This window comes from Lepidochelys olivacea (genome assembly GCF_965140295.1).
Source record: "Lepidochelys olivacea isolate rLepOli2 genome assembly, chromosome: 28".
NCBI lineage: Eukaryota > Metazoa > Chordata > Testudines > Cheloniidae > Lepidochelys > Lepidochelys olivacea.
In genome coordinates, this window is record NC_140438.1 from 1741922 (window position 1) to 1769823 (window position 27902).

Below are 27902 nucleotides of genomic sequence, written 5' to 3' on the forward strand. Positions count from 1 at the left end.
GAGCCAGGGAGAGAACCCAGGAGTCCTGGCTCCCAGCACCTTCTGCTCTGAGATTTAATCAGCAACCCAGATTCCAGCCAAGATCCCCATGGGTGCTGAGTCAGGCAGTTTTGTGGGGCTGGGGCCCCACATCACGGTGGGGGTCTTATGGGATGACGGCATCCTCAGGAACCCCGCAGTTACTTGGAGGTGTAACAGCCACATGGGAGAAACAGCTGCCCCGCCCAAGAGGTGGATAGAAAGCAGGCTAGATTGTCGGGCTCAACGGGGAGTGATCAATGGCTCCATGTCTAGAGGGCAGCCGGTATCAAGTGGAGTGCCCCAGGGGTCGGTCCTGGGGCCGGTTTTGTTCAATATCTTCATAAATGATCTGGAGGATGGTGTGGATTGCACTCTCAGCAAATTTGCGGATGATACTAAACTGGGAGGAGTGGTAGATACGCTGGAGGGGAGGGATAGGATACAGAGGGGCCTAGACAAATTGGAGGATTGGGCCAAAAGAAATCTGATGAGGTTCAACAAGGACAAGTGCAGAGTCCTGCCCTTAGGACGGAAGAATCCCAGGCACCGCTACAGGCTAGGGACCGAATGGCTCGGCAGCAGAAAAGGACCTAGGGGTTACAGTGGATGAGAAGCTGGATATGAGTCAGCAGTGTGCCCTTGTTGCCAAGAAGGCCAATGGCATTTTGGGATGTATAAGTAGGGGCATAGCGAGCAGATCGAGGGACGTGATCGTCCCCCTCTATTTGACATGGGTGAGGCCTCATCTGGAGTACTGTGTCCAGTTTTGGGCCCCGCACTACAAGAAGGATGTGGAAAAATTGGAGAGAGTCCAGCGAAGGGCAACAAAAATGATGAGGGGTCTGGAACACATGAGTTATGAGGAGAGGCTGAGGGAGCTGGGATTGTTTAGTCTGTGGAAGAGAAGAGTGAGGGGGGATTTGATGGCTGCTTTCAACTACCTGAGAGGTGGTTCCAGAGAGGATGGATCTAGTGGTAGCAGATCATAGAATCATAGAATATCAGGGTTGGAAGGGACCCCAGAAGGTCATCTAGTCCAACCCCCTGCTCGAAGCAGGACCAATTCCCAGTTAAATCATCCCAGCCAGGGCTTTGTCAAGCCTGACCTTAAAAACCTCTAAGGAAGGAGATTCTACCACCTCCCTAGGTAACGCATTCCAGTGCTTCCCCATCCTCTTAGTGAAAAAGTTTTTCCTAATATCCAATCTAAACCTCCCCCACTGCAACTTGAGACCATTACTCCTCGTTCTATCATCTGCTACCATTGAGAACAGTCTAGAGCCATCCTCTTTGGAACCCCCTTTCAGGTAGTTGAAAGCAGCTATCAAATCCCCCCTCATTCTTCTCTTCTGCAGGCTAAACAATCCCAGTTCCCTCAGCCTCTCCTCATAAGTCATGTGTTCCAGACCCCTCATCATTTTTGTTGCCCTGACAGAACGAGGAGTAATGGTCTCAAGTTGCAGTGGGGGAGGTCTAGGTTGGATATTAGGAAAAACCTTTTCACTAAGAGGGTGGTGAAACACTGGAATGCGTTACCTAGGGAGGTGGTGGAAGCTCCTTCCTTAGAAGTTTTTAAGGTCAAGCTTGACGAAGCCCTGGCTGGGATGATTTAGTTGGGGATGGGTCCTGCTTTGAGCAGGGGGTTGGACTAGACACCTCCTGAGGTCCCTTCCAACCCCGATATTCTATTCTATGATTCTATGATCTCAGCGCCGGGCGAGGGGTCCCCTTGTCACCAGCTGCCCCGCCCCAGAAGTGGCCGCATCTCATGCTCTTGCTTCGTTGAACAATTTGTTTATTGAATGGCTCCAGACGCCTGATTGGGCGGCGCTAACCCAAGCCCCGCCCTCTCCCTCCCCCCACATGGCTTCCCAGGCATGGCTCCGCCCCTGGTTGGCCTTAAGCCTTGAGCTCCTCCTCGCACACCCAGCGGTAGAGCCGGGAGCAGTGTTCATCGTTCCAGAGCCCGTCGTCGTGCAGGTGGATGCAGTCCTCCCCACCCCCGAGTCCGTGGCCGTGGTATTCGTCGGGCTGGCCTTCCCTCCAGGACCTGCAACGACAGCACGATCGCCGGAGGGGGGGCCAGAGTGAGAGAGGAACGGGCCGGGCGGGGGCAGGGACCCTGGAGAGAGCCCAGAGAGGGAGCGGGGGTTAAAGGAAGGGAGATTAGAGCAGATTAGGCCAGATGGGATTAGGTCAGATGAAGATTTTTGGAGGCAGGGGGGCTAGACAGAAGGAGCTCGTTCTGAAATCTCTCTACCCCACGTCGGCCCCTTGCGACTGTCCTGAGACTTGGGGTGGACTGGATGATGTCACGTGACGTGACGTGACGTGACGTGACGTCGGTTGAGATGACCTGACGTGGAGTGACGTGATATGATGTCCCGTGACATGACGTGATGTCACATGACAAGACATGACATCTGATGAGATGACGTGACGTGACCTGACATGACGTCGGATGAGATGACCTGACGTGGAGTGACGTGACATGATGTCCCGTGACATGACGTGACGTCACATGACAAGACATGACATCTGATGAGATGACGTGACGTGACGTGACTTGAGATGACTCCACGTGACATCATCATGACATGACATCAGATGAAATGACATGATGTGCTGTGGCTGGTGTGGATTAACATGGCATTGGTTACTGGTGTAGAGTGGATTAGACTAATCTACATTGGGTGTGGATTAGATTACTGGACTAGGCTTGTTTAGATGAGGCTACATTGGGTGTGGATTAGATTAGGTTGGATTGGATGAGGCCACGTTGGGTGTGGATTGGATTATGATAGATTAGATGACGCCACGTTGGGTGTGGATTGGATTTCTGGAATGGACTGGACCCGATGAGGCTGGACTCGGGGGAACTGAGATGACCCAGGGGCCAGTCATAGCCAGCCATGCTCCCGGGGGGGCGGGGCTTCATGGGCCAGGCTCCGCCCCTTCCCCCCCCCCCGCGGGCATTAGCCAGGCAGCGGCCGCTCACATGCCCAGTGGTAGAGGCGGGAGCAATGGTCATCGTTCCACCGTCCGTCATAGTGGTACATGACACAGTCCTCCCCGCCCTCCAGGCCATGTTCAGTATAGTTATCCGGCTGATCCGGACTCCAGTCTCTGAAACGAAAGTAGAATGGGGGAGGGGCAATGGAACCCCAGTCTGCGGAGCTGCGGGAGGGGAGGATGGGAGCCAGGGACCCCAGTGTCCTGCGGGAGAGGAGATTGGTTGGGATTAGGGATCTGATTAGATTGATTTTGGAGGGTATGAAAATCAAATCAGATTGGCATTCAGATTAGCACAGGGATGGGTTGGGTTAGGTTGTGGATTTGAATTGGGACTAGAGCGGGATTGGATCTGGATGTGGATCTGGACTGGGTCAGGAGAGAAATTGGATTTGGAACAGGATCAGTATTGGATTGGCATCTGGACCTGGATTTGGACTGAATCAAGATTTGACCTGGATTTGGATTGATATCAGGATTTGATCTGGAGCAGGAATGGGTTGAGATAAGGATTTGATTGCCATCTGAATTGGATCAGGATCGGAAACAGAACTGGATCAAGTTTCAATCTAGATCACAAGTGGATCTCGATCCGGATTGGATGTGGATTGCATCTGGATTCGATTGGATTAAATCTAGACTGAGATTGGATCTGGAGTTGATCTAGATTGGGACTGGACTGAGATCAGGATTGGATACAGATCAGGACTGGGATGCAAGGTTAGGGTCGGGTCTCTATGGGAGTAGGTTTGTATTTGGGAACCTGAGGCTCAATTATGATTTGTTGAAGAGGGATAAGTGTGGGTTAGATAAAAACCAGTACAGATTATCGTAGATTATATTTCATTAAAAGGAATAGTAGATTAAACAGATGGGAATATTATCTAACAACCCCTAATCCTGGGCTAGACCAAATTCACCAAAGCACGTGGAATTTGAGTTATTTTGGACTGGAGAAAACAAAATTCGATGATATTAAATCAGATTGGGTTAAAGGTGGGTGTAGACTGGATTCAAGATTATACCAGAGGCTGGGACTCAGAATTTGTATAGAGGCGAGCACTCTGGAACATGACGCGACGTCACGTGACGTCACATGATCGGCCATGACTTTAGATGAGATGCCATGACGTGACAAGACGTCCGAGGAGATGCCATGACATGACGTGAAGTGACGCGCCATGAGATGACGTTCCGTCTCACGACGTGACAGCCGACAAGATGCCGGGACGGGACATGAGATGATCCCACATGATGTCATCATGACATGACAGCTGATGGCATGACGTGATGTGATGTGATTGGTGTGGATTAGCATGCCATTGATTACGGGCGTAGAGTGGATTGTGGATTAGATTAGTGGCAAATAACATCAATTTCAGGGAAGTCGAGGACTGAGGGTGAAACGAATAGATTATGAAGGAATTAAACAATTAGGTGACTAGGAATTAGATTAGATGGGATACTAGATTAAATTGGAGTGAATCAGATTAGAAAGAAATTAGATTATGGTGGAGGAGATAAATTAGAAAGAGATTAGATTACATTGGAGGAGATAAATTAGAAAGAGATTAGATTACGTTGGAGGCGATAGGAATTGCTTAGAGTAGATGAATATTGGAACAGATGATCGCAGAAGGATTGTTAGGTTCTAGTATCTTGGGTTAGATTGGAACAGATTACATTGATGGATTATTAAATTACATTAGAGGCAGATTGTTTATTAGATGAAGAGGAAGAGTTACATTAGATAGAAACGAGAGTAGCAATTAATTATATTAATAGTACATGCAACCCTAACCCTAACGGATTACACAGTTTATTCAATTATACTAGCATGCATAGCAATTATTAGATTAAATTGGAGGAGCTTTTCGTGCAGATTGGAATCGATTATATTACAGAGGATCTAATATGAGATGGGTGTAGATCCAGATATATAGCGTGTGAGATTAGAAGGGATATTTCATAAAACTGGCATGATACGAATTGGATTAGATGGATTATTAGATTCAACTATATCATTATATTATTTGATTAGATTATTAATAGTAGATTATTAGATTACATTATTCGATTATTTACTATGAATAGATTATTAGGTTATAATATTTGATTATTAGATTCAATTATTGTTAGATTAATAGATTATTAGGTTATTCGATTCGATTACAATACATTGGTTGAGAGGGATAGTATCTTAGATTTGAATCGATTCGTTTCCATGGCCGGAGGTAGCCAGAGAGATCAGATTAGATTCGAAAGGCAGTAAAGGAGTTTATCATAGATTGGATTGGACAGATTATTAGATTTAATTATATTATTGGGGTGATTCGATTAGATTATAATAAATTGCTCAAGGGGGCTATTATCTTAGATTTGAATGGATTCATTGAGATGGGTCGAGGACATAACCGGAGAGATCAGATTAGATTCGAAAGGCAATAAAGGAGTTGATCGTAGATTGGATGAGATGGATTATTAGATTTAATTATATTATTAGGGGTTATTCAATTTGATTACAACACATTGATTGAGGGGGATATTATCTTTGATTTGAATCAATTCGTTTCCATGGCCGGAGGACATAACCAGGGAGATCAGATTAGATTTGAAAGGCAGTAAGGAGTTGATCATGGATTGGATTGGATGGATTATTCGATTTAACGAAATTATGAGGGGTTATTTGATTCGATTATAATAAATTGGTTGAGAGGGCTATTATCTTCCATTTGAATCGATTGGTTTCCATGGCTTGAGGACGTAACAGGAGAGATCAGATTAGATTGAAAAGAGTTGATCATAGATTAGATTGACAGGGAAGATTATCTGAAATAAATTGGCTATTTTGGGTAAGGTTGGAAGGGATTATTTTCAAGGGATTCATCGTGGAGATTAGGGGAGAGACTGGATTAGATAATCAAGGCAATGAATGAGATGGGATTAGATTCGGATCGATTACTGGGGCCAGTCGATTTGATCGTGAATTTGGCGCCGATCGGACGCGGGAAACCCAAGGCCAAGATTCGGCCGGATTAAGGATTAACCCGGGAGAAGTGGGGGCTGAGGGAGTCTCCCGGGGACGGACGGAGCCGGGAAGTGGGGGACCTGGGGGATAGGCCGAGGCGGGGGCCAACCCGCGCCGCTCACCGGGAGTCCATGGTGTAGAGGGAACCATCGACCCACCGCCACTGGCCGCTCTTGTCGGTCAAACCGATCCAGGTGTACAAAGGGACCGTGCGTCGCTGTACGTACAGCTGCCAAGGGGGGGGGGAAACGATAATCAGCTCCGGATTATTTAAGGGGCCCGCGCGCCCCTCGCTGGGAGAGGCCGGGGCGGGAGGAGGCGGGAGCCCCCTCCCCAGCGCCCCCCGCTGGGAGAGGCCGGGGCACCGCGACCTCTACCTGCTCCTCCCGGGTGTTGATGATGACCAGGTGCGAGTCCTGCGCCTGGCAGTAAAGGTTCGATTCCTCCCAGGTCTTCTGCTCGGTGGAGAACCAGTAACAGCCCCGCCCGAAGCGCTCCCAGGCCCTGGGGCAGCAGCCGGGCCGGCTCCCTGGGGCAAGGGCGAGGTCAGCGGGTCAGAGAATCCGCCCCCCCCTCCGCTCCCCACGGCGCCCCCTGGTGGGAGAGGCCGGGGCTGGCGTAGCCGGGCGCGCCCCCCGCAGCCAGCCCCCCCCACCCCGCTCCCCACGGCGCCCCCTGGTGGGAGAGGCCGGGGCTGGCGTAGCCGGGCGCGCCCCCCGCAGCCAGCCCCCCACCCCCGGCCCTGCTCCCCACGGCGCCCCCTGCCGGCCGCTCACCGTTGGATTTCAGTTCGATCAGGTCGCAGTTCAGCGAGTTCAGGGAGTCCCGCAGCACCCCCACCTGCTCCTCCAGCCGCTGCTGAGCTGCAGGGGGGGGGGGAAGGGAGGAGACGGGGGGTTAGCGCCCCCTGCTGGGGAACCCCCCACACACAGCGCCCCCTGCTGGGGAACCCCCCCCACACAGCGCCCCCTGCTGGGGAACCCCCCCTGCTCACTAGCGCCCCCTGCTGGGGAAATTACCACACACACACAGAGTGTCCCCTGGAACCCCCCCCCCACACACAGCGCCCCCTGCTGGGGAAACCCCCCCCACACAGCGCCCCCTGCTGGGGAAACCCCCCTGCTCACTAGCGCCCCCTGCTGGGGAAATTACCACACACACACAGAGTGTCCCCTGGAACCCCCCCCACACACACAGCGCCCCCTGCTGGGGAAATTACCACACACACACAGAGTGTCCCCTGGAACCTCCCCCCCCCCACAGCGCCCCCTGCTGGGGAAACCCCCCTGCTCACTAGCGCCCCCTGCTGGGGAAACCCCCCTGCTCACTAGCGCCCCCTGCTGGGGAAACCCCCCCACACACAGCGACCCCTGCTGGGGAAACTCCCCCCCCCCACACAGCGCCCCCTGCTGGGGAAACCCCCCTGCTCACTAGCGCCCCCTGCTGGGGAAATTACCACACACACACAGAGTGTCCCCTGGAACCTCCCCCACACACACAGCGCCCCCTGCTGGGGAACCCCCCCACACACACAGCGCCCCCTGCTGGGGAAATTACCACACACACACAGAGTGTCCCCTGGAACTCCCACACACACACAGCGCCCCCTGCTGGGGAAACCCCCCCACACACAGCGCCCCCTGCTGGGGAAATTACCACACACACACAGAGTGTCCCCTGGAACCCCCCCCCCCACACACAGCGCCCCCTGCTGGGGAACCCCCCCCCACACTCACCTTGGACTGATTTTTCCTTTGTTTCATCCAGGGACGCGGCCACATGGGTCAGTTTATCCTCCAAGGTGTGCACTGCGGGGGGGGGGAGATAGGGTGCTGAGGGGGGGCACATCTCCCCTCCCCCTTGTGTTCCTCTTCTCCCTCCCCATCAGCCCCTCCCCCTTCTGATCTTCCCTCTGAGCCCCCTCCCCTCTACTCCCCCTCCCGCTCTCCTCTGAACCCCCACCCCATCAGCCCCCTCCCCTCTGATCCCCCTCCCCCTCCTCACCAAACCCCTCCCCCCTGATCCCCCTCCCCATCAGCCCCCTCCCCTCTGATCCCCTCCCCCTCCTCACCAAACCCCTCCCCCCTGATACCCCTCCCCATCAGCCCCCTCCACTCTGATCCCCTCCCCCTCCTCACCAACCCCCTCCCCCCTGATCCCCCTCCCCATCAGCCCCCTCCCCTCTGATCCCCCTCCCCCTCCTCACCAACCCCCTCCCCCCTGATCCCCCTCCCCATCAGCCCCCTCCCCTCTGATCCCCTCCCCCTCCTCACCAAACCCCTCCCCCCTGATACCCCTCCCCATCAGCCCCCTCCACTCTGATCCCCCTCCCCCTCCTCACCAACCCCCTCCCCCCTGATCCCCCTCCCCATCAGCCCCCTCCCCTCTGATCCCCTCCCCTTCCTCACCAACCCCCTCCCCCCTGATCCCCCTCCCCATCAGCCCCCTCCACTCTGATCCCCTCCCCCTCCTCACCAACCCCCTCCCCCCTGATCCCCCTCCCCATCAGCCCCCTCCCCTCTGATCCCCTCCCCCTCCTCACCAACCCCCTCCCCCCTGATCCCCCTCCCCATCAGCCCCCTCCCCTCTGATCCCCTCCCCCTCCTCACCAACCCCCTCCCCCCTGATCCCCCTCCCCCTCCTCACCAACCCCCTCCACTCTGATCCCCTCCCCCTCCTCACCAACCCCCTCCCCCCTGATCCCCCTCCCCATCAGCCCCCTCCCCTCTGATCCCCTCCCCCTCCTCACCAACCCCCTCCCCCTGATCCCCCTCCCCATCAGCCCCCTCCCCTCTGATCCCCTCCCCCTCCTCACCAACCCCCTCCCCCCTGATCCCCCTCCCCCTCCTCACCAACCCCCTCCCCTCTGATCCCCTCCCCCTCCTCACCAACCCCCTCCCCCCTGATACCCCTCCCCATCAGCCCCCTCCACTCTGATCCCCCTCCCCCTCCTCACCAAGCCCCTCCCCCCTGATACCCCTCCCCATCAGCCCCCTCCACTCTGATCCCCCTCCCCCTCCTCACCAAGCCCCTCCCCCCTGATACCCCTCCCCATCAGCCCCCTCCCCTCTGATCCTCCTCCCCCTCCTCACCAACCCCCTCCCCCCTGATCCCCCTCCCCATCAGCCCCCTCCACTCTGATCCCCCTCCCCCTCCTCACCAAACCCCTCCCCCCTGATCCCCCTCCCCATCAGCCCCCTCCCCTCTGATCCCCCACCCCATCAGCCCCCTCCCCTCTGATCCCCCCTCCCCACCAACCCTCTCCCCTCCAATCCCCCTCCCACCCCCCTGCCAGCCCCCCACTCACTGCTGCGGGCCAGCCCCACGAGCTCGGTGCTGAGGCTCTGGTTCACGCTGCCCAGCGCCCCCTGCGTCCCCCGCTGCTCCGCGCCCAGCCTGGAGCCTGGGGGGGAAGGGGGTGAGAGCCGGGCCCAGACCCTCCCCCTCCCGCCCCCAAGACCCCTCCCTCTGGAGCCCCCCCTCTCCCTGCCCCCCCACTGCATCCCCCCACGCCGGGGGGGGGTGAGGTGGGCTTGGCACCCGCGCCCCGTGAATGCACAAGGAGCCGTGAGAGTGACGTGCAAATGGAGAACTGGGCTCCACGGGCTCGAGCCCACCTGGGTTGTGCACCCCCGGCCTCGCACACGCACCCCTAGCCTCGCACGCCCACCCAGGCCTCGCACGCCCACCCAGGAGGCCTCGCACGCCCGCCCAGGCCTCGCATGCCCACCCAGGAGGCCTCGCCCGCCCGCCCAGGCCTCGCACGCCCACCCAGGAGGCCTCGCACGCCTGACCAGGCCTCACACGCCCACCCAGGAGGCCTTGTATGTCCACCCAGGCCTCACACACCCACCCAGGAGGCCTCGCACGCCCACCCAGGCCTCGCACACCCACCCACGAGGCCTTGTACGTCCACCCAGGCCTCACACACCCACCCAGAAGGCCTTGCCCGCCCGCCCAGGCCTCGCACACCCACCCAGGAGGCCTTGTACGCCCACCCAGGAGGCCTTGTACGCCCGCCCAGTCCTCGCACACCCACCCAGGCCTTCCACCCCTGCCCAGGCTTTGCACGCTCACTCCTGGCCAGGCATGAGCAGGACCAGGCTCGCACACTTGCTCCCAGCCCTCCACGCTCACCCCGAGCTTTCCCCCTGCGCACACCCCTCGCCTCGCACAGTCAGCCCAACCGTGCACACTCTGCCCCCCCACACCAGTGCACACTCACCCCTCCGTTCACCCCCCCACCTCGCACGCCCAGCTCCCGCCCTCGCACACTCACCGCTGACCGCCAGGGCGATGGTCCCGACGGTGAGCCCAAGGCACAGGGCCAGCAGGGCGCAGAGAGGCCGGGGGGGGGCGCAGAGCCGCTGCCAGGCAAACTGCTGGGGCGGGAATGCTGGGGGGGGAGAGAGCATCACGGGGGGGGGGGCTCGGCCACCCCCGATCGCCTCCCTCGCTCCCTGCGACTGCCACCCTCTCCCCCACATGAAAGGGACCCAGGAGTCCGGGAGTGGGGGAGATGAGGCAAGGACCCAGGAGTCCGGAGATGCCAGTGGGGGGCCTCAGAGCTGAGACTCATCCCCTCCCCCATCTCATGGGGCGTGACCCCCCCCCGCAGCCTACCCCACCCTTTGTCTCCCGGCCTATATTCCCCCCCCCCGATGCTGCACCACGTGATACCCCACTCCCATTCCTCTGTACCCCAAGTCCCCGCAGACACCCCCCAGGCCCCGCCCCCTACCTGTCCCACGCGGGGTGCAGTCCCCATCGTCCGCCTCGAGCGCCTGGAAATCCTCGTAGTCCTTGCCCATGGCGCCGGGGGGCGGCTGGGGGGCGGGGGGACAGGTTAGTTATGGGGGGCACGCGGGGAGCAGGGGGCCAGGGCGCTACTCCTCCTTCCCCCTCCCTTCCCCTTCATCCCGCCCGTTACTGCCCCCCGGCGTGACTTCTCCCTCCCCCCTTCCCTCCCCCCCGGCCCTACTCCTTCCTCCCTCCTCCCTTCCCTCCCCCCCGGCCCTACTCCTTTCTCCCTCTCCCCTCCCTCCTCCCTTCCCTCCCCCCCCCGGCCCTACTCCTTCCTCCCTCTCCCCTCCCTCCTCCCTTCCCTCCCCCCCGGCCCTACTCCTTCCTCCCTCTCCCCTCCCTCCTCCCTTCCCTCCCCCCCGGCCCTACTCCTTCCTCCCTCCTCCCTTCCCTCCCCCCCCGGCCCTACTCCTTCCTCCCTCTCCCCTCCCTCCTCCCTTCCCTCCCCCCCCGGCCCTACTCCTTCCTCCCTCTCCCCTCCCTCCCCCCTTCCCTCCCCCCCGGCCCTACTCCTTCCTCCCTCCTCCCTTCCCTCCCCCCCCGGCCCTACTCCTTCCTCCCTCTCCCCTCCCTCCTCCCTTCCCTCCCCCCCCGGCCCTACTCCTTCCTCCCTCTCCCCTCCCTCCTCCCTTCCCTCCCCCCCCCGGCCCTACTCCTTCCTCCCTCTCCCCTCCCTCCTCCCTTCCCTCCCCCCCCCGGCCCTACTCCTTCCTCCCTCTCCCCTCCCTCCCCCCTTCCCTCCCCCCCGGCCCTACTCCTTCCTCCCTCCTCCCTTCCCTCCCCCCCCGGCCCTACTCCTTCCTCCCTCTCCCCTCCCTCCTCCCTTCCCTCCCCCCCCGGCCCTACTCCTTCCTCCCTCTCCCCTCCCTCCCCCCTTCCCTCCCCCCCTGGCCCTACTCCTTCCTCCCTCTCCCCTCCCTCCCCCCCGGCCCTACTCCTTCCTCCCTCCTCCCTTCCCTCCCCCCCGGCCCTACTCCTTCCTCCCTCTCCCCTCCCTCCCCCCTTCCCTCCCCCCCCGGCCCTACTCCTTCCTCCCTCTCCCCTCCCTCCCCCCTTCCCTCCCCCCCCGGCCCTACTCCTTCCTCCCTCTCCCCTCCCTCCTCCCTTCCCTCCCCCCCCCCTGGCCCTACTGCTTCCTCCCTCTCCCCTCCCTCCTCCCTTCCCTCTCCCCCCCCCCGGCCCTACTCCTTCCTCCCTCTCCCCTCCCTCCTCCCTTCCCTCCCCCTCTGGTCCTACTCCTCCCTCCCCCCCAGCACTAGTCTTGACCTCCATTGCTTGAGTCTCTTTCTCCCCACTTTGGGGGGGGGGTTTCGACACCTCCATTCACTCATTCCCTCACTTCCTGCCTCTTGGGCTCTGTACCTCTCTCCTGGCGTTGTGGGGGGGGGCTGACCCCTCTGGTCTCCTGTTGCCTTAATCCACGGCCTAGGATGCGTCTACCCCTCCGCTGACTCGCTCCCTCCTTCCCCTCCAGGAGCACTTTGATCTGTAAATATTCCTCCTGTATCGAGTTGGGACAAAACAGGCCCAGGGTGACCTCAGAAATATTAAAGGGGCAGGGAGAGAACCCAGGAGTCCTGGCTCCCAGCTCCCCCCCCCCCCCCGGCTCTAACCACCAGGCCCCACTCCCCTCCCAGAGCTGGGGAGAGAACCCAGGAGTCCTGGCTCCCAGCCCCCCTCCGCTCTAACCACCAGTCTCCACTTCCCTTCCAGTGCCAGGGAGAGAACCCAGGAGTCCTGGCTCCCAGCCTGCCCCCTCCCGCTCTAACCACCAGTCTCCACTTCCCTTCCAGTGCCAGGGAGAGAACCCAGGAGTCCTGGCTCCCAGCTCCCCCCCCCCCCGGCTCTAACCACCAGGCCCCACTCCCCTCCCAGAGCTGGGGAGAGAACCCAGGAGTCCTGGCTCCCAGCCTGCCCCCTCCCGCTCTAACCACCAGTCTCCACTTCCCTTCCAGTGCCAGGGAGAGAACCCAGGAGTCCTGGCTCCCAGCCTGCCCCCTCCCGCTCTAACCACCAGTCTCCACTTCCCTTCCAGTGCCAGGGAGAGAACCCAGGAGTCCTGGCTCCCAGCTCCCCCCCCCGGCTCTAACCACCAGGCCCCACTCCCCTCCCAGAGCTGGGGAGAGAACCCAGGAGTCCTGGCTCCCAGCCTGCCCCCCTCCCCGCTCTAACCACCAGGCACCGCTTCCCTTCCAGCGCCAGGGAGAGAACCCAGGAGTCCTGGCTCCCAGCCCCCCCGCTCTAACCACCAGGCCCCGCTCCCCACCCAGCGCCGGGATGCCGGGCTAGATGGGCCCTTGGTTCTGAGCCCAGGCAGGACCTTGTCTTCGCTGCGGTGGCTCCGGCCGGCGCCGAGGATCCAGGGAAGCCGCATCTACCTGCCTGTCCCCTGCACCCGCGATATAAAGACACTCCCCCCACCCCGCAACCGCTGCTCCCCCCCAGCCCCCCCAAGCTCTCCTCCCACGGCGACCTCTGTGGGTTTGCCCACGTCTCCGATCGGAGGCAGATGGAGCTGCTTCCCCTTTCTCGTTAAATCAGGAAGCCCCCCCCCGCCCCCTACAAAGGGGGAAATGGGAAGTGACTCGGGGCATTGGGAATAACCTCACGTCCCCCCCCTACCCCCCCCCAGTGCCTCAGAATAGCTGACTCGGCTAAGTAGGGTGAGGGCTGGCCAGTGCCTGGGTGAGAGACCAGCCCTAGGGGGCGCTGTGGGGCCGGGAGCGGGGCAGGGGGCTCAGCAGGGGGCGCTCTCCCCCGGCAGGCGGGGCTGGCCCCAGGGCGGCGCTGGGGGGGGGCACAGTGGGGCAGGGAGTGGGGCGGCACTAGGGGGCCAAGGTGTGTGGTTCGGGGGGGGGCTCAGCAGAAATCACTACCCCCTTCGTTAGCGAAGAACCTCTTCCTCTGGGGGGGGGGACAGGCCCTGCACCCCGTCCCCCACCCCCCTGAGCCAGCCCGGCTCCCTCCTGGGGCCGAGTGGCAGCTGGCGCCCCCTGTGCTTCCTCTTACAACTTTGCTGTCCGTCCGTCTGTCCCCATGCCCCCCTCCCTCTCCGTCTGTCCCCATGCCCGCCCCGTCCGTCTGTCCCCATAGCCACCCCTGTCTGTCCCCATGCCTGCCCCGTCTGTCTGTCCCCATGCCCCCCTCCCTGTCCATCTGTCCCCATGCCCGCCCCGTCCGTCTGTCCCCATAGCCATCCCTGTCTGTCCCCATAGCCACCCCCGTCTGTCCCCATGCCCCCCTCCCTGTCCATCTGTCCCCATAGCCACCCCCGTCTGTCCCCATGCCCCCCTCCCTCTCCGTCTGTCCCCATGCCCGCCCCGTCCGTCTGTCCCCATAGCCACCCCTGTCTGTCCCCATGCCCCCCCCGCTGTCCATCTGTCCCCATGCCCGCCTCGTCCGTCTGTCCCCATAGCCACCCCTGTCTGTCCCCATAGCCACCCCCGTCTGTCCCCATGCCCCCCCGCTGTCCATCTGTCCCCATGCCCGCCCCGTCCGTCTGTCCCCATAGCCACCCCTGTCTGTCTGACCCCATGCCCCCCTCCCTGTCCATCTGTCCCCATGCCCGCCCCGTCCGTCTGTCCCCATAGCCACCCGTCTGTCCCCATGCCCGCCCCGTCTGTCTGTCCCCATGCCCCCCCGCTGTCCATCTGTCCCCATGCCCGCCCCTGTCTGTCTGTCTGTCCCCATAGCCACCCCGTCTGTCCCCATGCCCACCCCTGTCTGTCTGACCCCATGCCCCCCTCCCTGTCCATCTGTCCCCATGCCCGCCCCCGTCTGTCTGTCTGTCCCCATAGCCACCCCTGTCTGTCCCCATGCCCGCCCCTGTCTGTCTGACCCCATGCCCCCCTGCTGTCCATCTGTCTCTCCCCATACCCGCCCCGTCTGTCTCTCCCCATACCCGCCCCCGTCTGTCTGTCCCCACGCCCGCCCCGTCTGTCTGTCCCCATGCCCGCCCTGCTGTCTGTCCGCGTACCTGCCCCTGTCTGTCTGTCTGTCCCCATGCCCGCCCCGTGGTCTAGGTGCCCCCCAGGGATTCAGGCCTTCACCCCCAGCAAGGTACATAAAGGGCTTAATCAGTGACCGATTCGTGGCCTGGCACCGCTCCCGGGTCACTGCGCTCAGGTCCCTCGCACAGGCGGGCCGCGCGTCACCCCAAGGTGGGGCAGGGAGACCCCAACATCCCACTTCCAATGTGGGGACATGACAGTGGGGCAGGGGGTGCTCTCCGCCGGCAGGCGGGGCTGGCCCCAGGGGGCACTGGGGGGCTCAGGGGGGCGGGGGGCTCGGCAGGGCTCTCTCCCCCGGCAGGCGGGGCAGGCCCCAGGGGGCACTAGGGGGCGCCGTGCGGCAGGGAGCAGAGGGGGTGGGGTTTATTGGGGGGCTGGGTTTCAACCAAGAACACTAAAGACCGTTTGTAAATTCTGGGTCACTTGAATTTTTATTTTTAACTTTTTTTAAAACTTTTTTTTCCCCCCAAAATATTCTCCTCGTCTCTTCTCGTCGCTCGCTTCAGTCCCCTCGACCTCAATAAAGTTTCTGTGACTCTTTAAATTAAAAGTAACGTCTTGTGGGGGGCGGGGGGAATAAAACCGCCACAGATTAATCATCAGTCCTGGCTCCCAGCCCCGCCCCCCCGCTCTAACCACCAGCCCCCGCTCCCCTCCCAGAACCGGGGAGGGAACCCAGGCATCCTGGCTCCCAGCCCCACCCCCCCCCGCTCTAACCACCAGCCCCCGCTCCCGTCCCAGAACCGGGGAGGGAACCCAGGCGTCCTGGCTCCCAGCCCCCCCGCTCTAACCACCAGCCCCCGCTCCCCTCCCCGAGCCGGGGAGCGAACCCAGGCGTCCTGGCTCCCAACCCCCCCCTGCTCTGACCCACCAGCCCCCACTCCCCTCCCCGAGCCGGGGAGCGAACCCAGGAGTCCTGGCTCCCAGCCCCCCTGCTCTAACCCACCAGCCCCCACTCCCCTCGCCGAGCCGGGGAGCGAACCCAGGAGTCCGGGCTCCCAGCGCCCCCCAGGAGACTCACACCCAGCTGTCTCTCTGAGTGGGAACAGAAAGGCGCAGTGTGGAGAAGCGGGTAGAGAGATCGATATTGTCCGTTTTAATTCTCTGGTAATAATATTTCTATGCAAAATATTCTTTTCTCCCCCTCCCTCCTCCCCCATTCCCAGACCCCTGTAGGAAAGAGAGACCCCCCCGCCCGTCACTAAACCTGAAGCAGCCCCCGAGGGTCACCGCGCCCCCCCCAGGGGTCATGAAGTGCACACAGCACCGCCCTCGGGGTGGGTTATGGTCACTGCAGAGGCCGAGAAAGTGCCTTTGTGGGAGAGAACCCAGGAGTCCTGGCTCCCAGCCCCCCCTGCTCTGACCCACCAGCCACCACTGCCCTCCCAGAGCCGGGGAGCAAACCCAGGAGTCCTGGCTCCCAGCCCCCCCTGCTCTGACCCACCAGCCGCCACTGCCCTCCCAGAGCCGGGGAGCGAACCCAGGAGTCCTGGCTCCCAGGCCCCCCTGCTCTGACCCACCAGCCCCCACTCCTCTCCCAGAGCAGGGGAGCGAACCCAGGAGTCCTACCTCTGAGCACCCCCTTGCTCTAACTACTACACCCCACTCCTCTCTCAGAGCCGGGGAGAGAACCCAGGAGTCCCGGCTCCCAGCCCCCCCCGATACTCAGTGATTCCTGTTTCTCGGTACCTACCGCTGACCTCCTCCCCACTGCTCTGCCCCATGGGGGGCGGGGTGGGGGGCGGGTGGGGTGCAGCCCCGTACCCAATTCCCCGCTACTCGGGCCGGACGTGGCAGGTCTTTCTTCTCGCAAGGGTCTCTGCGGCCGGCTCGAGTTTATATACCAACCCCCCCCCAAAAAAACCCAACCCCAAACCACCCCCAAACCAAAAGGAAAGAAATCAACATCGTCATAATTAAGAACGTGTCCCAACGGAAAGGCCTGTAACGAGAAAAGAAAGGACCGCCCCCCCCCGGTTTCATACAATCACGGACAGCCGCACCAAAAACACTCGCTTTGACCCCGAGGGGAAGAACGAAAAAAGATATTCACAGAACGTCGAAAACTTGTTTCGGTTCCCCCCCCCCCCCGGGAAAGAAAAATCGAAATTGCCGAGCCAGCAAAATGCGAATGGCGGGTTATTTCCTCCTCTGTCCCCGGCCGACGAAGCCACAAAAATGAATTGGCTCGGAAAGACGGGGCGAGGGGGGGGCGTTGGTTTTAAATCCGTTCGTCCCCCCCCCCCGAGCCCGGCCCGCCGCGGCGATCGTCCCAACAACGCCACGAACCCGGGGCGGCTCTTGGCTCCGGGTCTCCTTGGATCTGGGCCGGGGGGGGGACGGGGGGACACTCTTTGACGCCCGCTGGTGCGGAGACGAGGGTTTTGTCCGTCCCCGGCTCTCTCGCTTTTCCCCGTTCCGCTCTTCTCCTTCGCGCGTCCCCTGACGCCGGGGGGGGGGGCGGTGGCCGGAGGGGGGGCGGGGGGGGGGGGCAAAAGCCAAGTTCCGGAAGCGCAGACGTCACAAGCCAACACCTCTCGAAAAAACACAAAGCATGCACAAAGCGCTTTCCTCGAAGCGGGCGGGCTGGGTGCATTGAGACGGGAGCGGGGCCGGGGAAGGAGCCAGGCGAAGGATTGCGCCAAAAAGAAACCCAAGGAAGGAGAAGAAAGAAACAGCCCTTCTCGCGCCGCCCCCCGCCCGCCCCGCCCCCTCCTCCCCGAAACGTGACCCCAACGGCTCAGTTCCGTGTCCACAATCGTCTGGGTCAGGCCGGAGTCGCCCCGCGCGGGGCAGGTGCCTAGAGCCTCTCCCGGGCCGGGATCCAGATGTAGGGCCCCGAAAGTTCCTCGATAATCCGTTTGATTTTGTGGTAGATCTCCTCGAAACTCTCGCCTTCCACGATGGCTGCAGGGGGGCAGGGGGGAAACACGGCACAGGGTCAATGGGGGGAGACGGGCGAGGGGGCTCCCCCAGAGATCCCACCCGGGCCGGGGGCAGATCCCGCCCCGGATCTGGGGACGCGCCCGTCGGGAAGGATTTTCCCAGCCGGGCCGGCTTCGGACCAAGGGCGCCGGTGAGCCGCATGGGAGCCGGCAGCCTCCGTGTCCCCCAAGTTTGGGACAGCGGGACTGTCCCAGGGGTCTGACGGGGGGACCCTGGGGCTGGGGGGGGACCCACCCGAGAAGCACTCTGTGAATTCTTGCTCCAGTTTGATGGCTCGATCGAAGGCTTTCCGCGCCTGATCCTCCGTTATCCGCTTGCTGATCTCTCTGCGGGGGGGGGCGGGGGACGGGACACACGTGTCAGACTTCGCTCTTCACCCCCCACTTAGACCCCACCCCACAGCCCGCTTAGACCCCACCCACCGCTGTCTCAGACCCCGCCCCACAGTCCGTTTAGACCCCGCCCCTGCCATCTCAGACCCCGCCCCCGCCATCTCAGACCCCGCCCCCACTGCCCACGTAGACTCCTCCCCCAGCCGTCTCAGACCCCGCCCCCCGCCATCTCAGACCCCGCCCCCACCGCCCACATAGACTCCTCCCCCAGCTGTCTCAGACCTCGCTCCCTGATCCCGCCTGACCCCGCCCCCGCCATATCAGACCCTGCCCCCATCCATTGCAGACCCCGCCCCCTCATTCCACCTAGACCCCGCCCCCAGCCTTCTCAGCTCCGCCCCCCCGCCCCCTAGAGCCCGCCCCCAGCGAGCCCGCGCCCCGGCCCGTGGGCCCCGTACTCACAGGACATTCTCCAGGGACCGGGGCCGGATGAAGATGGCGATCGGGTGGAGCTGGGCGGCCTGGAGCCGTCGCACCGCGTTGGCCGAGACGTCAAGGATGCAGTGTTTGCCCTGCGGGGCCGGGGGGGGGGGTTCATCAACCATCCACCGACCCCCCCCTTCCCGCTGCCCCCCCTCCCCTCCACTAGCCCCCCCCCATGATGTCCCTCCCTCCCCCCTGCCAGCCCCCGCCCCCCAGCTGGCCCTCCCTCACCTCCGCTAGCCCCCCCGTGATGTCCCTCCCTCCCCACTACTGGCCCCCGCCCCCTGGCTGCCCCTCCCTCCCCCCTGCCAGCCCCCGCCCCCAGCTGGCCCTCCCTCCCCTCCACTAGCCCCCCCATGTCCCTCCCTCCCCCTGCCAGTCCCCGCCTCCCAGCTGCCCCTCCCTCCCCTCCGCTAGCCTCCCCCCCACGATGTCCCTCCCGGCCCCCTGCCAGCCCCCGCCCCCTGGCTGCCCCCTCCCTACCGCCCCTCCCTCCCCTCCACTAGTCCCCCCCGCGATGTCCCTCCCGCCCCACTACTGGCCCCTGCCCCCCGCGCCCCCCCGGCCGGCCCCCCCGGTACCTGCTCGGCCACCTCGCGCACGGACTGGACGCTGGTCCCGTACAGGTGGCTGTTGTACTGTCCGGCCTCGATGAACTTGTGGCCCTGGATGTCCTTCTCCATCTTCTCCCGCGAGGCCACGAAGTGATAGTCCCGGCCGTCCACCTCGTACTCCCGCTTGGGCCGCGTGGTGTCTGGGGGGGGCGGGGGGGTCAGGGCCTCCTCCGGAGCCCCCCCCTGGAGCCCGGCACCCCCCCGCTGAGCCCCGCAGCCCAGCACCTCTCTCTGCCCCACCCCCCGCCAGACGGCGCCCCCCCGCCGAGCCCCCTGCCACACGGCGCCCCCTACCCCCCCCGCAGCCCAGCACCTCTCTCTGCCCCACCCCCGCCAGACGGCGCCCCCCCGCCGAGCACCCTGCTACACGGCGCCCCCTACCCCCCCGCAGCCCAGCACCTCTCTCTGCCCCACCCCCCGCCAGACGGCACCCCCCCGCCGAGCCCCCTGCCACATGGCGCCCCCTACCCCCCCCGCAGCCCAGCACCTCTCTCTGCCCCACCCCCCGCCAGATGGCGCCCCCCCCGCCGAGCACCCTGCTACACGTGCCCCCCTGGAGCCCGGCACCCCCGTACCCCCCCCCGCAGCCCAGCACCTCGCTCTGCCCCACCCCCCGCCAGACGGCACCCCCCCGCCAAGCCCCCTGCTACACGGCGCCCCCTACCCCCCCCGCAGCCCAGCACCTCTCTCTGCCCCACCCCCGCCAGACGGCGCCCCCCCGCCGAGCCCCCTGCCACACGGCGCCCCCTACCCCCCCCGCAGCCCAGCACCTCTCTCTGCCCCACCCCCCGCCAGACGGCGCCCCCCCCGCCGAGCACCCTGCTACACGGCGCCCCCTACCCCCCCGCAGCCCAGCACCTCTCTCTGCCCCACCCCCCACCAGACAGCGCCCCCCCCGCCGAGCCCCCTGCTACACGGCGCCCCCTACCCCCCCGCAGCCCAGCACCTCTCTCTGCCCCACCCCCCGCCAGATGGCGCCCCCCCGCCGAGCCCCCTGCTACACGGCGCCCCCCTGGAGCCCGGCACCCCCTACCCCCCCCGCAGCCCAGCACCTCTCTCTGCCCCACCCCCCGCCAGACGGCGCCCCCCCGCCGAGCCCCCTGCCACACGGCGCCCCCTACCCCCCCCGCAGCCCAGCACCTCTCTCTGCCCCACCCCCCACCAGACGGCGCCCCCCCGCCGAGCCCCCTGCTACACGGCGCCCCCCCTGTAGCCCGGCACCCCCTACCCCCCCCCGCAGCCCAGCACCTCTCTCTGCCCCACCCCCCGCCAGACGGCACCCCCCCGCCGAGCCCCCTGCCACATGGCGCCCCCTACCCCCCCCGCAGCCCAGCACCTCTCTCTGCCCCACCCCCCGCCAGACGGCGCCCCCCCGCCGAGCCCCCTGCTACACGGCGCCCCCCTGTAGCCCGGCACCCCCTACCCGCCCCGCAGCCCAGCACGCCCCTGTCTCCCCCCTGCAGCCCAGCCCCCATCTGCCCCACCCCCCTGCCCCCTGTAGCCCGGCACTCCCCCACCTCCCCGCAGCCCAGACCCTCCTGCCCTACCCCCTGTCCCCACAGCATGGACGCCCCCTGCCCCACCCCCCCACACCCTGCCGAGCACCCCGCCCTGCCCCCTGCCGAGACCTGCAACACGGCACCCCCCTGCGGAGCCCCCTGTAGCCCGGCCCCCCCCGACCCCCTCACAGCATGGACGCCCCTGCCCCCCCACCACAGTCCTGCGCCCCCTGCCCTGCCCCCCGCCCCCACCAGGACTCACGGGGGACGCAGGACCCGAACTTGTCGGGGAACTCGGAGAGCAGATCGTCGTTCGCTCGGTCCTTGGTGGGCCCCAGGATGATAATGGGGCGAGCGTAGTGCACTGGGGGGGGGAGAGAGAGAATCGAGATGGGGGACAGACGGATTCCCCTCCCCCCCCCAGCGCCCCCCGCTGGCAGCCAGCCAGACCCTCACCTTCCATCTGCATCACGGTCTCGTAGCTCAGGACTGAATCTTCCCGACCTGGGGGTGAGAATCCGAAAGAGTCACCGGCAGGGCTGGGGGGGCACAGCTGGGGGGGCAGGGGGCTGCGGGTCGGGAGTGGGGGGACCGGCAGGGCTGGGGGGGGCAGGGGGCTGCGGGTCGGGAGTGGGGGGACCGGCGGGGCTGGGGGTGGCAGGGGGCTGCGGGTCGGGAGTGGGGGGACCGGCGGGGCTGGGGGTGGCAGGGGGCTGCGGGTCGGGGTGGGGGGCACCGGCGGGGCTGGGGGGGGCAGGGAGCTGCGGGTCGGGGTGGGGGGCACCGGCGGGGCTGGGGGGGCAGGGGGATGCGGGTCAGGAGTGGGGGGCACCGGCAGGGCTGGGGGGGCAGAGGCTGCGAGTCGGGAGTGGGGGGTACCGGCGGGGCTGGGGGGGGCTGGGGGCTGCGGGTCGGGAGTGGGGGGCACCGGTAGGGCTGAGGGGTCGCGTAGGACGTAAAGGGACAGTTGGAAACGGAAGGAGAAGGCGACAGCAGGAGAGAAACCCACCTTGAGAGCCCGATCCTGGAACCCGATCCTGGAGCGGGGCAGAAAGAGAGAGAGAGAGAGGAAGAGAGTGAGAGCGAGAGAGAGAGAGAGAGAGAGAGACGGGGTGCGTCGGGGTCGATAGAGGGGGTGGATGGGCTGTGACGGAGCGGGACTGTTCTTAATGTTTCCTCTGAACAGTGTGGGGGTGCCTCAGTTTCCCCTAGGCAGTTCTTAAGTCTCTAGGGGGTGGGGTAAGGGTGTATGACCCTTGCAGAGCCCTAGAGGGCAGGTGTGGGCAGGGGTCTGGACACAGACAATGGCCGACACCCTGTTTCCTGGCCACTGATGGCCTGGGCCCTTCCCCCCCTGCGAGGTGAGAGCTAAAGGGTTGGAGAACGAAGGGATCCGGTGACCTCCTGGCCCAAGAAAGGGACAAAGCCCAGAGGAGGAGGGGCTGGAGGGAGTTTCAGTTTGGGGCTGGCTGGGACATGGAGTGAAGGGCAGACGGGGTTGTCTGCCTCACGGCCCCCCAAAATGGACCCGGCTGAGGGGTCCTGTTCTCTGCACCTACAAGCTCTGTGTTCGACCATGTCCCTGTCGTCTAATAAACCTTCTGTGTTGCTGGCTGGCTGAGAGTCCCGTCTGACTGCGGAGTTGGGGGGCAGGACCCTCTGGCCCCCCCAGGACCCCGCCTGGGCGGACTGGCTGGGGGAAGCGCAGGGAGGGGCAGGGGGGCTGGAGGCTCTGGGGTCAGAGCCAGGAAGGTGGAGCCGGGGGAGCTGTGTGTCCTGCAGACAGGCTGCCCCCCGAGAGGAGACTCCCCCAGAGTCCTGCCCGGCTTCGCGGGGAGCAGTTCCAGAGCATCGCCCGGGGACCCCGGGACAGGGGCATAGATAGATAGATGGGGGGGTGGACGGGGTAGATAGATAGATGGGGGTAGATACAAAGATAGAGGGGGTGGATGGGGTAGATAAATAGATAGATAGAGGGGGGTGGGTAGATGGGGGGTGGATGGGGTAGATAGATAGATAGAGGGGGGGTGGATAGATGGGGTGGATAGATAGAGGGGGGTGGATGGGGTTGATAGATAGATAGAGGGGGGTGCATGGGGTAGATAGATAGAGGGGGGTAGATGGGGGGTGGATGGGGTAGATAGATAGAGGGGGGTAGATAGATAGAGGGGGGGTGGATGGGGTAGATAGATAGAGGGGGGTAGATAGATAGAGGGGGGGTGGATGGGGTAGATAGATAGAGGGGGGGTAGATAGATAGAGGGGGGTGGATGGGGTAGATAGAGGGGGGTAGATAGATAGAGGGGGGGTGGATGGGGTAGATAGATAGAGGGGGGGTGGATAGATAGAGGGGGGGTGGATGGGGTAGATAGATAGAGGGGGGGTAGATAGATAGAGGGGGGTGGATGGGGTAGATAGATAGAGGGGGGTGGATAGATAGAGGGGGGGTGGATGGGGTAGATAGATAGAGGGGGGGTGGATAGATGGATAGGACAGACAGACAGACATAAATTGCCCATGTCCCCTCCCATTTCTCTACCCATAGGGGGGTCCATTACAGCCTCCATCTCTCACCTCCCCCCATCCCATTCCCCTGCCCACCCCACAACCCCAGGGCCCCTCACCCCAGGATAGCCCCACCCCCCCATGGATCCCCCTCCCCCGCGTCTCTTCCAGCTCTGGTGCCTGCGGTGGGAGCCGCGCCCCACAGCACCCCCTGGGGGTCAGGCACCCTGGCTGCCTCCCCCCACCCGGTGTTTGCAGACCCAGCCCCCCCGCCCCCAGGGGGAGCGTGTGGGGGGCATGGGAGCAGCCACTCACCTTGGCCTTTAACCGCGTCCACTCCCGGCGCTCCACCCTGCAGGGAGGGCAAAACTCAGAGACGGCCCCGCCCCCTGCCCTGCGGCCCCGCCCCTTTCCAAAGCCCCACCCCCAAACCCTGCCCAGAAACTCCCCCTGCAGCCCCGCCCCCTGCAGCCCCGCCCCTTTCCAAAGCCCGACCCCCAAACCCTCCCCAGAAACTCCCCCTGCAGCCCCCCCTGCCCTGCGGCCCCGCCCCTTTCCAAAGCCCCACCCCCAAACCCTCCCCACAACCTCTCCCCCCTGCAGCCCCACCCCTGCCCTGCGGCCCTGCCCCCTTCCCAAAGCCCCACCCCCAAACCCTACCCAGAACCTCTCCCCCTGCAGCCCCCCCTGCCCTGCGGCCCTGCCCCTTTCCAAAGCCCCACCCCCAAACCCTCCCCACAAGCTCTCCCTCTGCAGCCCCCCTGCCCTGCGGCCCCGCCCCTTTCCAAAGCCCCACCCCCAAACCCTCCCCAGAAACTCCCCCTGCAGCCCCGCCCCCTTTGGCCCCGCCCACTTCCCAAAGCCCCACCCCCAAACCCTCCCCACAACCTCTCCCCATGTGGCCCCTCCCCCTGCCCTGAAGCCCCGCCCCCTTTCCAAAGCCCCACCCCCAAACCCTCCCCAGAACCTCTCCCCCTGCACCCCTGCCCCCTTCCCAAAGCCCCACCCCAAACCCTCCCCACAACCTCTCCCCCCTGCAGCCCCACCCCTGCCCTGCGGCCCGCCCCTTCTGAAAGCCCCACCCCCAAACCATCCCCAGAACCTCTTTCCCTGCAGTCCCGCCCCTGCCCTGAGGCCCCGCCCACTCCACCCCTCCCCACACCCTCTCCCCTTGAGGCCCCGCCCCCTGCCCTGCGGCCCTGCCCCCTTCCCAAAGCCCCACCCCCAAACCCTCCCCACAACCTCTCCCCCCTGCAGCCCCGCCCCTGCCCTGCAGCTCGCCCCTTCTGAAAGCCCCACCCCCAAACCCTCCCCACAAGCTCTCCCTCTGCAGCCCCCCCTGCCCTGCAGCCCCGCCCCCTTTCCAAAGCCCCACCCCCAAACCCTCCCCAGAACCTCTCCCCCTGCGGCCCCGCCCCCTTCCCAAAGCCCCACCCCCAAACCCTCCCCACAACCTCTCCCCCTGCGGCCCCACCTCCCCCCAACAGCCACTTCAGCCCCACAGACTCTCCCCCAGCCCCCGCCGGTACCGTCTCTTGCTGGGCACGAAGCCGATCTCGTCGCCCTCCCCGTCGGGGTGGACCCGCCGCGCCTGCCACCACTCGTCGTCCGAGGCGTCGACCACGTGCAGCACGTCCCCGAAGCGGAAACTCAGCGCCTGGCTCAGGAACCCGCAGTCCTTCGTCTTGTCGTAGTCGAACAGCGCCCTGCAGGGCGGGGCGGGGGGGTCAGAGAACCCAGGCGTCCGGGCTCCCAGCCCCCTGCCCTGACCTGCCCTCCCGGAGCCAGGGAGAGAACCCAGGAGTCCTGGCTCCCAGCCCCCTGCCCTGACCCGCCAGCCCCCACTGCCCTCCCAGAGCCGGGGAGAGAACCCAGGTGTCCGGGCTCCCAGCCCCCTCTGCTCTGACCTGCCAGCCCCCACTGCCCTCCCGGAGCTGGGAAGAGAACCCAGGAGTCCTGGCTCCCAGCCCCTCCTGCCCTGACCCGGCAGCCCCCACTGCCCTCCCGGAGCCGGGGAGAGAACCCAGGAGTCCTGGCTCCCAGCCCCCTCTGCTCTGACCCACCAGCCCCCGCTCCCCTCCCAGAGCTGGGGAGAGAACCCAGGCGTCCGGGCTCCCAGGCCCCCGGCCCGCTCTGACCCACCAGACTAGAGGACACTCCCCTTCTGTGGACAGGGGGGACATGAGGCTCCCCGGCTCCATGCGTATGAGGGGCGGAGTTAGTGGGGTGCTCAGCAGCCGGGCTGGGGGGTCGTGTGTGTGGGGACGGTTGGGGGGGCTTGTGGGAGTCAGTGAGGGGTTGGGAGGTTCTTGGGGATGTGTGGGGGGATGGGAGGGTTCGTGGGGCCTGGGGAAGCTCTTGGGGCTCCGGGGGGGACTCCTGGGGGCTCAGGAGGGTTTGTGGGGGGATGGGGAAGCTAAAGGAGCTCTGTGGGGGGATGGGAGGGTTTCTGCGGGGTGCAGCGTCTCAGTGGGGTGGGGAAGCTCCTGGGGTGTCTGTCAGGGGTTGGGGGGACTCCTGGGGAGTTGGGAGGCTTGTGGGGAGATGGGGGGCTTAGGGGGGTGGGAGGTTCTGTGGGGGGATGGTAGGGTTTGTGGGGGGTGGAGCATCTCAGAGGGGGTGGGGAAGCTCCTGGGGGCTCTGTGGGGGGCTTGTGGGGTGACAGGGGGGCTCGTGAGGGGCTGGGGGGAACTTGTTGGGGGTGGCTCCTGGGGATCTACGGGAGGTCTTGTGGGGTGACAGGGGACTCGTGGTGGGGCTGGGTATCTCAGGGGGTGGGGGGCTCCCGGGGGTCAGTGGGGGGTCTTGTGGGGGGGCTGGGAATCTCAGGGGGGTGGGGGGCTCCCGGGGGTCGGTGGGGGGCTCATGGGGGGGCTGGGTATCTCAGGGGTCTGGGGGGGCCCCGGGGGGGCTCTCACCGGATGTAAAAGCCCCGCTTCGGGTTGCTGCGCAGGGAGGCCGTCCCGGAGCCCAGGCTGCTGCTCATCAGCTGCTCCCGCAGGTCGTGGATTTTGGCCTCGAAGCGGCTGTACTCTGGGGGGCAATCGGGGGGTTCGGGGCCAGGTGCTGCCTGGGGCCCCCCCCAGGACGTCCCTCCTCCCCCCTCGGCGTCCCCCAAATCCGCCCGGCCGGCACGAGGCCTCCTGCCAGGGGAACCCGCCGGTCCGTCCGTGCGCCCCCGTCCCGCCGTCCGTCCTTCCGCCCAAACCCCGTCCCGCCGTCCGTCTGTCCGCCCAACACCCCATCCTGCTATCTGTCTTTCCGCCCACCCTCCATTCCCATCCCACCGTCCATCCGCCCGCCCAACACCCCGTCCCTCTGTCCGTCCATCCCCATCCCTCCATCTGTCCATTCACCCACCCTCCATCCCCATCCCACCATCTGTCCATCCGCTCAACACCCCATCACCCCGTCTGTCCATCCCCATCCCTCCATCCGTCCATCCACCCACCCTCCATTCCCATCCCACCGTCCATCCGCCCGCCCAACACCCCGTCCCTCTGTCCGTCCATCCCCATCCCTCCATCTGTCCATTCACCCACCCTCCATCCCCATCCCACCATCTGTCCATCCGCTCAACACCCCATCACCCCGTCTGTCCATCCCCATCCCTCCATCCGTCCATCCACCCACCCTACATCCCCATCCCGCCGTCCATCCATCCGCCCAACACCCCATCCCCCCATTTGTCCATCCCCATCCCGCCGTCCGTCCATCCGCCCAACACCCTGTCCCACCATCCGTCCGTCCACCTGCCCTCCATTCCCATTCCAGCGTCCGTCCGTCCACCCACCCTCCAACCCCATCCCTCCGTCTGTCCGTCCACCCTCCATCCCCATCCTGCCATCCGTCCATCCGCCCAACACCCCATCCCACCATCCGCCCACCCAGTCTCCATCCCCATCCCTCTGTCCGTCCATCCGCCCACCCAGTCTCCATCCAACACCCCACACGTCCCTTCTCCCAGCCGGCCAACCCCCGGGCATCCCTCCATCCTTCCAACCTCATCCGCCCACCCACCCACCCAGCCCCAGCCACCGAGCCCCTGTCCCTCCCTCCATGATGCCACCCAGAGGTGGGCCCCGGCCCGAGCTGACCCTCACCGTCAGGTTTATACTGAGCGATGATTGTCACTGTCTGGCCAGCGTTTTTCAGTGCGATGGCAGCCTGCTCGTGGGTTGCATTCCTGAGATCCACCCCGTTCACCTGAGGGGAGAGGGATGCCATGTCAGGGGGGCGGGGAATGGGGCACAGGGTCTGTCCCCTCCAGCGGGCACCGGCTCCCATCCGGCCCCAGGGCGGGGACTGGCTGGCTCAGGGGGGTGGGGAATGGGGCAGGGGCCGGTCCCCTCTGGGGGGGCGCCGGCTCCCATTTGGCCCCAGGGCAGGGGGACTGGCTGGCTCTGGGGGGGGCGGGGGCGGGTTCTTACCGAGAGGATCTGGTCCCCTTTCCGCAGCTCCCCACTCAGGTCTGCCGGCCCCCCGGCCAGGATGAAGGAGATGAAGATCCCTTCGCCATCCTCGCCCCCGACAATGTTGAATCCCAGGCCCGTCGAGCCGCGGTGGATGATGATCCGGCGGGGTTCCCTGCGGAGGGGGGGTACCGAGGTCAGGAACCCCACAGGGCGAGGGGACAGTCACGGACGGAGT

General features: G+C 64.4%; 2 protein-coding genes across 6 annotated transcripts in view; both read right to left on the reverse strand.

The window, feature by feature from the left end:
• Window positions 1-1799: 1799 nt before the first annotated feature.
• Window positions 1800-13234, reverse strand: LOC311514087 (asialoglycoprotein receptor 1-like). Its single transcript, XM_084616422.1, has 10 exons — window positions 13185-13234; window positions 12227-12365; window positions 10803-10887; window positions 10341-10457; window positions 9369-9464; window positions 7798-7869; window positions 6838-6924; window positions 6439-6590; window positions 6184-6290; window positions 1800-2071 (listed from the first exon to the last, which is right to left on the reverse strand). The coding sequence occupies exons 3-10, from the start codon at window positions 10870-10872 to the stop codon at window positions 1921-1923; spliced, it is 852 nt and encodes a 283-aa protein (XP_084472548.1). The 5' UTR covers window positions 10873-10887; window positions 12227-12365; window positions 13185-13234; the 3' UTR covers window positions 1800-1920.
• A 3550-nt stretch (window positions 13235-16784) lies between these two features.
• The window catches only part of DLG4 (discs large MAGUK scaffold protein 4), a 90398-nt gene continuing 79280 nt past the window's right edge, over window positions 16785-27902 (reverse strand). For all 5 annotated transcript variants that reach the window (XM_084616272.1, XM_084616270.1, XM_084616271.1 and 2 more), the window contains 12 exons: window positions 27683-27839; window positions 27356-27458; window positions 26171-26285; window positions 24782-24958; window positions 23568-23604; window positions 21758-21785; window positions 21205-21252; window positions 21011-21112; window positions 19217-19389; window positions 18615-18724; window positions 18055-18146; window positions 16785-17781 (listed from right to left, as the gene is read on the reverse strand). In XM_084616272.1, the coding sequence (XP_084472398.1) occupies window positions 17675-17781; window positions 18055-18146; window positions 18615-18724; window positions 19217-19389; window positions 21011-21112; window positions 21205-21252; window positions 21758-21785; window positions 23568-23604; window positions 24782-24958; window positions 26171-26285; window positions 27356-27458; window positions 27683-27839 (1249 nt within the window). In that variant the 3' untranslated portion in view covers window positions 16785-17674. The remainder of the gene's footprint in view (window positions 17782-18054; window positions 18147-18614; window positions 18725-19216; window positions 19390-21010; window positions 21113-21204; window positions 21253-21757; window positions 21786-23567; window positions 23605-24781; window positions 24959-26170; window positions 26286-27355; window positions 27459-27682; window positions 27840-27902) is intronic.